The sequence below is a fragment of the Trachemys scripta genome, chromosome 7, assembly GCF_013100865.1.
Source record: "Trachemys scripta elegans isolate TJP31775 chromosome 7, CAS_Tse_1.0, whole genome shotgun sequence".
Lineage (NCBI taxonomy): Eukaryota > Metazoa > Chordata > Testudines > Emydidae > Trachemys > Trachemys scripta.
The window spans coordinates 52,941,734-52,954,223 of NC_048304.1; the positions used below are offsets into that span (position 1 = coordinate 52,941,734).

Consider the following 12,490-nt stretch of genomic DNA (forward strand, 5'->3'; position numbering starts at 1 on the left):
ATTTTAAAAGGCCCAGGTTTCTCTTCACACAGCTAGACATGTTTTCGGTCAGCAGCCCTGGCTGTTAATAAGGGGCCTGCCGATAAGAACATAACATAAGAACATAAAGGCCGTACTGGGTCAGACCAAAGGTCCATCTAGTCCAGTATCCTGTCTACCGACAGTGGCCAATGCCAGATGCCCCAGAGGGAGTGAACCTAACAGGCAATGATCAAGTGATCTCTCTCCTGCCATCCATCTCCATTCTCTGACAGACAGGCTAGGGACACCATTCCTTACCCGTCCTGGCTAATAGCCATTAATGGACTTAACCACCATGAATTTATCCAGTTCTCTTTTAAACTCTGTTATAGGCCTAGCCTTCACAACCTTCCCAGGTAAGGAGTTCCATAAGTTGACTGCGCTGTGTGAAGAAGAACTTCCTTTTATTTGTTTTAAACCTGCTGCCTATTAATTTAATTTGATGACCCCTATTATGGGAATAAGTAAGTAACTTTTCCTTATCCACTTTCTCCACATCACTCATGATTTTATATACCTCTATCATATCCCCCCTTAGTCTCCTCTTTTCCAAGCTGAAGAGTCCTAGCCTCTTTAATTTCTCCTCATATGGGACCCGTTCCAAACCCTTAATCATTTTAGTTGCCCTTTTCTTCATTTCTTTTTATACCCGGCTGTTGTTCTTTTCAAAGTATAAACCGCCGGCCAGTCTGGAGGGAAAAGACCAGTTCTTAGTCTATAAGCTTCTGGTGTGGAAGCATTTAAATCCACCAGCAGGTAGCCATAAGGTCTTTTGGTAGTATCCTCAAAAGCTTCTAGAAAGAATTGAGCTTTGCCGGGGTACATTTGCCGAGCGAGCATAGCAATTTGTAATTTACCCCTGAGGTTTTTGAACAGAACCATGTACTTTGTGTTTAGGTTAATTGTGAGACTCTTTTTCCCCTGACAAAATACGTTTTGAACTATATACATAATGCTCAGGTTTCTGTGATGCACGTACTTGGTAAAGGCTCTCAATTTCATCGCTTTCACAAGCAGAGTTCATCAGATCGTCTGATAATCATATTTACTTTAGTAGTAGGAAACAAACTGTCATTGTCAAAAGCATCAGGCAGCCCCTCCACAAAACTGATAAAGGGATATTTACAAAGCAGTTCTTTATACAGATGTTGCTAACAACTGTAACACCACACGATATTCTCTGGCATAACAGACGTTGTGTGTTTGCCATTATCCAACACGTTTTTTACAAAGTAACTTTTCCTGCAGTTGCTAGGCCCCGGGAGAATTGCAGAAAAGGGGTGTTTCCACCTCGTATCCATTTTTTCCCAAAAGCCATAGGGCAGGGTTTTAAAACCTTCTCCTAGGACCCTCTTGTTGTAAACCACTTTGTGTGTCTTTAAGGGTTTTTGTCTCTATTTGCCACTGGTTTTTGTTTCTGATGATAGAGGGCTGCTGCACCTCTATCTTTTTTGAGGCATTTTCTTGCAGACCCGTGCAATAGTCCAGGACTAGATCTTTCAAACTGTCGAAATTGATCTTTTCACAGTTTGCTACGTTTAGGGTAATACCTTTGACTTTCATACAGGCCTTTCCACCCGACAGCTTATACCCATAAGTTTTCAGGCCTGCCGACACAAACTCGGTGATGTGTTGATCTGGCGGGATCTTGCTCGTGAGGTCCCCTAAATAATCCCCCAGAGGGGGATTCCTGTCACCCTCCCTTTTCACGAATATCACCGAGTCAGCGTCATGGTACAGGCACCGCTCTTGCAAACCATCTAGGAGGCTGTATAATTCTAAGCGGGCATAAGTGGTGGTGAAACAGGCTATGAAAACATTGGTATTGCCAGAGAGTACCGTTCTTTTGCGTGCTTCCACGACACGCATGCTGTTTCATCATCGATAAACTTGCAGGATGAACCCTCCTAATTGGGGGGAGAACAGGTACTGCAAGAGTTCATCAGGGTCTCTCACGTTGCTGGTATTGGGTAGGTTGGATCTTTGGCCAAATTTACCCCACAGAGAATTTAAAAACAGTTTAGCGATTTGGCGTTTAGCAGGGTTTGATCTGATCTCGTGTTGGCGTAAATGCACGCCTTCTTTCTGGTAGAAATCGCTAACGTACTTATTTTGTTTTTCCTCATCTGTGCACCAACTGGGATACCGTGAAGCCTCTTGTTTCTGGTGGAGGTGTAATTTTATGTACTCTGAAAAAGAGTTTCAGATCTTTAATTAAAATGCCAGATTTCATAGAACTTAGCCACCGCGTACCCCTTTGCTATGGCTGCATTCAATTCCACCATGCACCAAGTCCCCAGGATGGCCTGCTCCTCGTCAGTATGGGTGCATGTCTCCCACTGCTTGGTTTCCGCACAGGTTTGGCATAGTGGGAACATAAGCCTGCCATCCACTCTGACAGGTAACAATGGGAAAAAGAGGCCTCAAGGGGGGTATACTAACTTTTGCAATTCCAAAATAGTTTGCAAGGGGTCCAAATTTGTCAGACTATATCAGGATGTCCGATAGGGTATTCTTTGGTTTTGTTTACGAAAGGGTACAGGCTGGTAAAATCATAATAGTGGATTTCTTCCCCCGGGTTAGGCTTGTATTATAGGCGGATAGTGTTTGTCCTCCCCCGCAAAAGAGCAGCCCTAGGCATGAGAGGCTGGGGTAACTGGGCTCGGTTTAAAAAGTCTGCAAGCTCCCTGTCTGTTTCTTTCATCACCTCCCAAAGAGTCCTCACTACAAAACCAAGTCGTTTCAGATAGTCGGTCTTGAGCTGCGTCTTGTAATAAACAAACCCAAAAGATGTTGCAGTCATAGGATTTTGTGCTTTTTCCACAAAAACAAGTGACACAGCCGTGGAAAAAACACCCGTTTAATTCAAAGGCTGTGCGTACCCCATCAACATCGGCATAACCGTCTAAAAAGTAGGGGCCTGCCTGTAGTTCCCCACCCTGTAAAGTGTGCCGTATTTGTATATTTTCTTTGAGAGATATTCGATCCCATCTATTCAGTGGCTGTTGTATATCTCTTTTTCTGCCTGTGATAGTTGTCTGGAGGGAGAAGAGCTACCATGTTAGGCTCCAAAAACAAACCTGTACATAGCCATGCAAACAGATGCCAGTGTTATGTACCGGAATGGATCTATGCACAGTTTTATCTCGGTGAATTTACCAGGTTTTTTCTCTACTACATCTCCCTTCTCCATCATTTTCATAATCTCTCTTCTGTATACAATACAGGCCTGTCTCAAAATTTTTACATCCTGCTGACAGTAATACATGAGCTCTTTCTGCGAGTCAAATGCCTCAGAGCTGTGGTCCCGATACCAGTCGAGAAACTTTCTCTGGGCATCATGCTTTCTACACCATAGTGCTCCATACTGGACATAGGCCCCCCGTAATTTTGATTTTCTAACGTGTTAAAGTGTGGAAAATACCCTTTGCACCCTTCAAACCCCATCGCCTGTGGAAGCTTGCTAAGCTTCATGGGCAAGAAGTTTAAAGAGTCTATAAAATGAATGCCCAGAGCCTTAACGTCCACGCACATTAGTTTACTACCCTGAGTGATCAGTTCTGGACCCATCTTTTCCTTGAGTAACTGTCTAACAATGAAGTATGCATCATAACCTTTAGAATTCTGTGCTAGGAACGTGTAGTCCCGAAACTCTTTGCCAATAAAGGTCTTAAACACAGAAAGACACTCACCTCCCTTAAAGTCCCAGGATTTTTCTGGCTTTAGGGACATAGCAAAAATGTAACTGGGAGTGTGCAACCTAGTCTCCTGCGTGCATTCGAAATCATAAAAAAAATTCACTTTTCTGAAGATTCGGGCTTTCTAAGGCTGTCCATAAAACAGAGGTGACCGTCTACATCACCAACAATCAAACCCTGACACTGCTTACACCGCTTCCCTTTACACCTATGCCGCTTATCCACCTAAGACTGACACTTATCACACAAAGTTTTAGACAGGCATTCAACTTGTTTTTTTGATGCACAGTCGATATGTCTATCTAAACACTCTTTGGACTGACAATACAGTCTACAGCTAGGACACCGCTGCTGCATGCCCACGCTGTCTGAGCACGTTACGCTCAAGCATAGGCGGCAATGATACCTGCAAGAGTGGTCGTGGCTGTACACCGTGTGGCAAAACTCAATAAATTTTTCACTCTGAACAACTTTTTTACATCCAGAACCCCATAGTAATGCTCATTGTGCAACAGGAGCAAATAAGTCTTGGGGTACACTGTGTCCCCTGTTTTAAAAAAGCCCCAGCCGCCTTTTGCCGTATACAGCACCACCTGTATGTTAACTCCTAAATGCTGTTCAGACTTTGCTATGTCACTGAGCATAACCTTTTTTTGATCTGACCACCCCAGTTTCTCATGTAACTTTCTCGCCTCTGCTAACAATTTTGCGTCCGTATATTTACGATCGGACATGACGGCCAAGAGCCCACCCGCAAAACACAGATTGATACCGGTGTAAGTCAGGTCTACTAAAAACACTGTTTTTATAAATAAATTTGACTACTAAAGATAGAATTTAAAAACCCTCTACGAGCGCCCCCACCCCTGTTTTTTTTTTTTACAACTGTCACAACGTCCCATCGACATGCAACTCTCTATTGCTCTGTAGCAGCTTTGAGGTCTGATTTAAGAAATCCTCAGCAGACAGTTCATCCCTAGTTCTTTTGACCGAAAACAAAGTTAGTTAAATTACAGCTCTCTAACCGTAACTGAACATAATCAGGGCCTACCCTACCATTAACGTCATTGAGCACTGACTGTATTCCGAGTGTATGGCTTCAACAACCTGCTGAGTTGAACTTATTTGCTCACGATTGACAAAATGAAATTCCTCACAATACACCAACCCCCCAAATCTGGATAATTCACGTTGCCAACTTCTCACTCTCTCCATATACACCTCGGCATTTTCGGGGTTACTTGTGGGTTCCTCTATGGGATCATTAGCGGCATCTTCTACATCAGATGCTATTTGAGAGTCAGACTCTGAGGCGTCTCCATGAGGGTCATTAGGAGTAGAACAGGACCCATCTAGAGAGCCCTCTGGGGAATTTGCTAAACCAGAGTCTGATTCCACCTCCCCATTTTCAGACAAGCCAGTTTGAGAGCCTCCAGTAGGGAGCATCTCTTTCTGTTTTTGTCCCTCATTATCTCTTTAGCCCTTTTTAAAATTTTTACAACAACCCGGGCCTGTAACTTTTTGGCAGCCATCTGTTTATCCCCCAAGCGCTGTCCCCCCTTTTGTTTACACATGAGCTTATGTGTACCCTGGAGGGTGCCCCTTTTACCCAGGCCCCTTTTCATGACTAGTCATGCCTGCTCAGAGCCACCCTTTCCAGCCCTCATGTCTTTCAGCATGGTTCTGAACAAAGCATCATATTTTTCCCATTTCTTTCTAGAATCCTGTTCTTTTAGACTCCCCGAGGATACAGCATCCATCACTTTTCTGAGGGAAGCATCAAACTTCCCAAATACTAGAGGGGAGCTGTGAGGAGCTTATGGTTTGTCAGTTCTTGGTTTTTTTATTCACAACCCCTAGAGCGCATGCTCCGGTTTTGTGAGCGAAAATGCCCACATTCACAGTTTCCTCAGGGCTTGGTGTGGTGGTGGCCGCTGAGGATCTAGAATGCTGGTTGTGTGATTGCAATATCTCAGCATCACAGAAGCTTTTAGTCCTTTGTTTTTTAAATGTGGCTCCTAGAACACATGCTCCAGGTTTGCGCACATTCAGAACCCCTAGAGTGCGTGCTCTGGGTTTGTGAATGTGGGTGTTTTCGCTCAGTTTCCTCAGGGCTTGGTGTGGTGGTGGCCGCTGAGGAACTGGAGTTGTGGTGGCATGGTTGTTTTTTTACCAGAGTCTTTTGTTTTGTCCTTGGGTTTGACATATATGAGGTTTGGACCACCCGGATGCTTCAGCTGCATTCTTGTGCAGTTCTGGAGGAGGTGTCCTTGTAGCTCTGACTACAGCATTGTCAGAAAAGTTGCCCAGGCCTATGAGGGGGAAAAACAAACAACAACATTTTACAAAACTGAACTTTACCATTTCTCTCACCCACACCTATGTATTTACTTAAAATACAAAACCTCAGAGCAACCAAATCAAAAAGCAAAATATATTTGAAGGGCTTCATCCATCCATCCATCCGTCACTGATGCTGGTGAATTTTTTCTTTTCAGCTTGTTTTCCCTCTGGTCTAAGGATCTCTCATGTTTTGACCGTACCGTGGAGCAAACAACAACAACATTATTATTATTATAAGACACGTGAAACCGTCTTGTAAACACACACATATATACACACATATACATATTTATATTTATTTTACACACACACACACCTCATTTCATTAGGGTGTTTTTCTATTTAGAAAGTCATAGCTTTACAACAAAATAGTCCATTTCAGGCTGTATAACAAACACGAGTTTTTAAATACATCTTATTTTGCAGAATAAAAACCAAAACTGCTTTTAAAATCCATTTTGCACAGAAACCCTTGTTAGTTTGAAACACACATACCACCAGTTTAAAACCCACAGTTTGCAACCAAATACTTTTCAATAAACCCACATGCATTTAAAATGCCACATGGTTGTGCTGTCCCCTAGCCATGTGTGTTTGGGGCCTTTGGTTTAGTTACTAGCATTCCCCCCCGCTCCCCCCACAAGTGCCTCAAACCCCATTTTTAAAAACCCATCACATTATGCACAATAAAAAACCCTGTTAGTTTGAAACAAACCAAGTACTAACCCCTTCCCCCCCCCAAAAAAAACCACACAAAACCTATGCCTTGCACAGGCCCCTCTCTCTCTCACACACACCAGCAGCTTTATAAAACACACCAAACCAAGTTTGCAGCCATATACTTTTCAAAAACCCACATGCATTTAAAAACCAGTTGGAAAAACAAACAAACAAACACACCTTTCACTATGGGATAAAGTGTTGCAGGCACATGCTTGTTCTGGTCTCCCTCATGTGTGTTTGGGAATTCAGCTTCAAGAACAAGCAAAAATGTTAGTTAGTATTACCACCAAATCCCTATACAGCCTGTGTAATACTGTTGAATAAAAAAAAAAAAAAAGTATTAAGCACAACTATAGTTAAAATGATTTTTACCTTGGCCTGGTGGTGAAATGCAGTTTAAAGTTACTGGTTCCATGCTAAACAGATCACACTGCAATAAACATAGGCACCATTATTTACTAAGACAGCATGGGCAAAGAGTGGCATTATAGTTTCAGAGTTAAAGACAGCAAGTCTTACCTCTTTTTGAAGTCTAGCAGCTATCCAAGATAGTTTTCTGTTGAAAATGACAAGCTCCAGCATACCTGAGGTTTTTATACCATCTTAGCCCATTGTTTCAAACAGACTTCAACACAGTTGCTAACAGGTTAATTTAATCACCCCTCCCATAGCATTCCCTTTTGTGATATGGGGTAGTGAAACCATGTTGTCTGCACAACAGGGCTTTTTTTCCCCCCCTTTAAGTTAAAATACATTTGTGGCTTTCTTACAGTATTAAACAGTACCCATTTCCAAGTGGGGGGGCCCTTTGCAGATATCAATGAATGTCTTGGGGCTTGGTTGTTTTTTAAAACATGTTTGTTTCATGCTTAAAGTTTGGGGGGTGGGATTGTTTCCTAGAAAGAATGACCCATAGCATTCAACCAACTCCTGGTCCATATTTAAACTGTCCAATAGCGTTCCACCAACTCCTGGGTCCTTTAAACTGACCAATAGTGCTCTACCAACCCCAGAGGTTATATTTAAACTGTCCAATAGCATCTGTGAATTCCTGAGGTTTAATTTCATTTCATATTAAGCAGAACTCACCATCCACCCCCACCCACCACTTACTATGGGTGCACTCCCATCAAATGTAACCCTATAGCAACAAGGGTAAGTAATTGCAGTCACCCGGCTATTCAGTGAGAGGTGTGTGTGGTTAAACCCATTCAGCTCAACAGACTAAGGATAGCTCGGTGGTTTAAGCATTAGTCTATTAAGCCCAGGGTTGTGAGCTCAAGCCTTGAGAGGGCCACTTAGGCATCTGGGGCAAAATCAATATTTGACTCTCCTAGTAAAGGCCGTTCTATGAGATAGGTATATCTCCATATTAACTCCATTGTATTCAAACACGTGTCTGAACTAGCCCTGTTTGTTTTATTGTAAGCACACTTTTAGGATTTCCCCCCCCCTACCAAAACATACATTTCAGCTTTTTGCTATAAATGGGTCTGTTTTACACACACACACACACACAGAAACACAAGAGCTAATTCTCACAATTTATTTATTTTTATTTAAAAGACATACAGCTCCTTGAAAACAAACCAAGATGCTTCATTAAAACTTTTTTAGCTCACTTAAGGGCCAAAGACCTTCTAACAAAACACAGATAGTCAGAAATCCTCTGCCCCCCCCCTTTTTTTTTTAATTTACAGCTACCAAGTTTTATATCGCATGTTTGTCCCCTCACCATTCTCTAACTTAATCCTTTTAGATTTCTTACAAATAGTCTTTTTCTTAAGCAGGGTTCTGTAACTTTTTGTGCGGACTAGACAGTCAATATAATGCTGTAAGCAGGCATCTTCTGGTTTGGTCATATTCTTTAAAACATGGTCAGGGTCTCCACTGAATTGCACAGCATTTATCAAGGTCACCCCTTGTGCTAAATGTTCTTGGGTTAGGCACAGACATTGCATAGCATAACCTATGGCAATAACAGTATTTAATAAGCTTTCCAAACACAGCTCAGCACACAGACCCTGGAGCTTGCAGTTTATATCCACTGAAGTCCAAGTCACACAGTCATGGTGCCATTGGCCTGGCGCATCTATGACACAGCCCTCACAATCTTCAAAAAGCTTTTCCCTAAGGCAGTGTTTAAGGACAGCATAAACAGCAACGCGTACAATAGTCCGCATGACTTTTTTACGCTCACGACGTGGCACTGGCTCAGTTAGTTCTATGCCAAGCCGCCTCCTAAACTCCTCATAGCCATCATCCTCAGAGTCCTCTTCAACAATTTGTATTGGCGTTGAGCAAAAACACGGTGGGCCCGGTTCATCTTTGTGGCTTGATGCAACGCTGTCGAGGGCCTCCGGGTCCTCTAGAAAGGCATCGTCGAGCTGTTGAGAGATTTTCAGAAAAAAGAAACCATGTAAGCACCCCATTGCTTGTTTTTTTTTTAATTTACGCAACCCCCAGTTCCTAACCCATTACCCACCCCTCCTCAACCATCGCTTCTTAATCATTCATTTACCTGAGTGCCATCTTTTCCGTTTGCCTTGTCCACCGGTGACTCCCCCGAGCCGCAATCACCTTCCACCTCTGAGGGGGGTGGACAAAGAGAGGCCGTCACGCTCATCGGGATGTCTCACGAGGGTTTCAGGGTCGGGTTCCGGCGTATCCATCAACGGCTGGGCCAAAAGGCTCCCCTCGGTTGCTCCCTCCTCCTCCTCGGAACTGTCGCTGATGTAGCATTTTATCCGCGGATGGTCAAAGACCCTTGGGGCTAAAACGAAGACCGAAGTTCTCACGGGAGTGGTGAAGGAGTCCATGTTTCCTCTCAGCAGCCTTTCCATGATTTCTATGCCAAGCCAGTCCGAAGTTCTCACGGGGATGATAAAGGAGTCCATGTTTCCTCTCAGCAGCCTTTCCACGATTTCTATGCCAAGCTGCCTCCTAAACTCCTCATAGCCATCATCCTCAGAGTCCTCTTCAACAATTTGTATCGGCGTTGAGCAAAAACATGGTGGGCTCGGTTCATCTTCGCGGCTTGATGCAACGCTGTCGAGGGCCTCTGGGTCCTCTAGAAAGGCATCATCGAGCTGTTGAGAGATTTTCAGAAAAAAGAAACCTTGTAAGCACCCCACTGCTTTTTTTTTTAATTTACGCAACCCCCGGTTCCTAACCCATTACCCACCCCTCCTCGACCGTCGCTTCTTAATCATTCATTTACCTGAGTGCTATCTTTTCCGTTTGCCTTGTCCGCTGGTGACTCCCCCGAGCTGCAATCGCCTTCCACCTCTGAGGGGGTGGACAAAGAGAGGCCGTCACGCTCATAGGGGTGTCTCACAAGGGTTTCAGGGTCAGGTTCCGGCGTATCCATCAACGGCTGGGCCAAAGGGCTCAACTCGGTTGCTCCCTCCTCCTTCTCGGAACTGTCGCTGATGTAGCACTTTCTCCACACAAGTTCAAAGGTGCTCGGGGCTAAAACAAAGTCCAAAGTTCTCACGGGGGTGGTGAAGGAGTCCATGTTTCCTCTCAGCAGCCTTTCCGCGATTTCGAAAACACGTATCCTTGGTAAGAGATGGCCGCCTTCTCTGTCTGGCGCTAGGACTTAGGGGGTAATGGTGCTGCACTCTGATTGGCAGAGGGCCTTGGGAGGAGTTCTTAGTGGGGTCACACGACTCACTTCCGGAGGGGTCACCCCAACCCAGAAGTCACCCTGATTTGTCAAAATCTCCTCTCGGGGAGGTCCTGTCGGGACGAAATCCCTCCTGATTGGTAGAGGGTGGTGGGGGGAGTTCATAGGGGGGTCACATGACCCACTTCTGGACGGGTCACCCCCACCCCAGAAGTCAACATGATTGGTCAAAATCTCCTTTCGGGGTGGTCCTTTTGGGATGAAACCCCTCCTGATTGGTAGAGGATAGTGGGGGGAGTTCTTAGAGGGGTCACATGACCCACGTCCAGACCGGTCACCCCTGCCCCAGAAGTCACCCTGATTGGTCAACATCTCCTCTCAGGGCGGTCCTATCAGGACAAAACCCCTCCTGATTGGTAGAGGGTGGTGGGAGGAGTTCTTAGAGGGGGTCACATGACACACCTTGCTTCCGGCCTGGTGGCACCTTGACCCTGGAAGTAATACCCCCATGGGGCGGGACTTCCTGTGACAGGTGGGAGGAACCAAGGGGTCAAGGCACGGGGCTTAATGGATCAATGGGTGGGGCTAGGGTTTGATTGACGGTAGGGCCCTTATACTACTTCCATAGACTTGTATGGGCACTTATCACTATAAAAGAAGGGTGTATTGCCTTGGAACTTGGGGTTCATTCTGCAGCAACATTGGAGCTTCGAATGCGTTTGACAGAACCCCAGCTCCCCTCCCTCGTGTGCAGTTTCAGCTGCTTACTGGAACTGACTGAGCAACACTAAAGACTCGTAACTATAAGATCCAGCAGCAGAACCTTTTGGGATGTGTGTGTGTATATGTGTGAATGAAAACATGCTGATTTCAATGCTTAAATTGTACTCTCAATAAACGCAGCATATTGCCTTATCCCCTTTTTAAAAGATTCCGTGTGCTTCTTATAAATATAACATCCTGTACCCCAGGGGGCCTTCACAGGTATACTTCTTCCTTCTCCAGCTCTTAACAAGATGGGCCGCTTGCCAGTGTATCTCAAGGATGGCCTCTCTTGGCCAGAGATCATTTGCTAAGAGGCTGCATACCAGACTGGTGACTTCCCTTTTAGGCAGGCCGGGAATTGGTTCCCCCACTGGTTAGCTAAATCCTGCCAACTGGAACAGATGACATTTGTCCCTAACAACATAGGGACTCCCTGGCGGTACTTTGTCCCAGGCACCACAAGGGCAGAGACCCCCTTGTAGGATCGGCCAAGAAAAGATACATCTAATTTGATTGCTCCTTGATAGGAGACTCCTTGATGACCGGCTCCCTCTATTAGGGTATCTACAGGCATGGGATGCAACTTGCCCAGGGTAGGGTGGTTTCTCCAGAAATCCTCTGTGATGGTTGTGACCTGAGACCCTGAATTAATTAGAGCCTTGCACAGGATACCATTCACTTCCACAATTTCCTTGTTCAAGGGCCCCACCAGGCAGGCATGCCGGTTGCAACCGGTAGAGTACGCTGGGAAGCTGTGAACACTAATGCTACTGGTGGACTTCTCACCAGCTCTATGCCCTTCACCTGCCCCTCATTGTCAGGCTTTAGCAGTTTAAAGAAGAGGGAGCCTCGCCTTGCCCTGGCCCCATGAGGTGAGGCTGAGGGGGTTGATGGCAGCCCTGGGCTATGTGGCCTTCTTGTCCACAGCGGTGCCATATGAAACGGTCTCTGGTGCCATGAACACTAACATCAGGGGAACCTTGACCATTTCCCCATCTAGAGTTTTGGGGTGTCGTCCTCGCTACTGCACCCTGCTGCAGTATTTGTTCCTCCAGTTGTCCCATTCTCTCATGGCTCTATCTCTGGAGGACAGTCAGTTCTTGGACTAGCCCAGTTAGGCCCTTTACTGCCTTCAGCATCACATGATCTGGGGTACTGCTAGGTGGAGGCAGCCTGCACAGCACCATCTGACAGGGCAGCTTGTTGCGTGCTGTTTATCCTCTGGGCTGGCATATCCATTCCACCCTCTATGTTCCTGTCATAACTATAAAGGCAAGGGTAACAGCTCTCCTGTGTACAGTACTATAAAATC

General features: G+C 45.2%; 1 protein-coding gene across 1 annotated transcript; it reads right to left on the bottom strand.

The window, feature by feature from the left end:
• Positions 1 to 8,177: 8,177 nt before the first annotated feature.
• Positions 8,178 to 12,490, bottom strand: LOC117880275. Its single transcript, XM_034776291.1, has 3 exons — positions 10,006 to 12,490; positions 9,307 to 9,874; positions 8,178 to 9,172 (listed from the first exon to the last, which is right to left on the bottom strand). The coding sequence occupies exons 1-2, from the start codon at positions 10,300 to 10,302 to the stop codon at positions 9,362 to 9,364; spliced, it is 810 nt and encodes a 269-aa protein (XP_034632182.1). The 5' UTR covers positions 10,303 to 12,490; the 3' UTR covers positions 8,178 to 9,172; positions 9,307 to 9,361.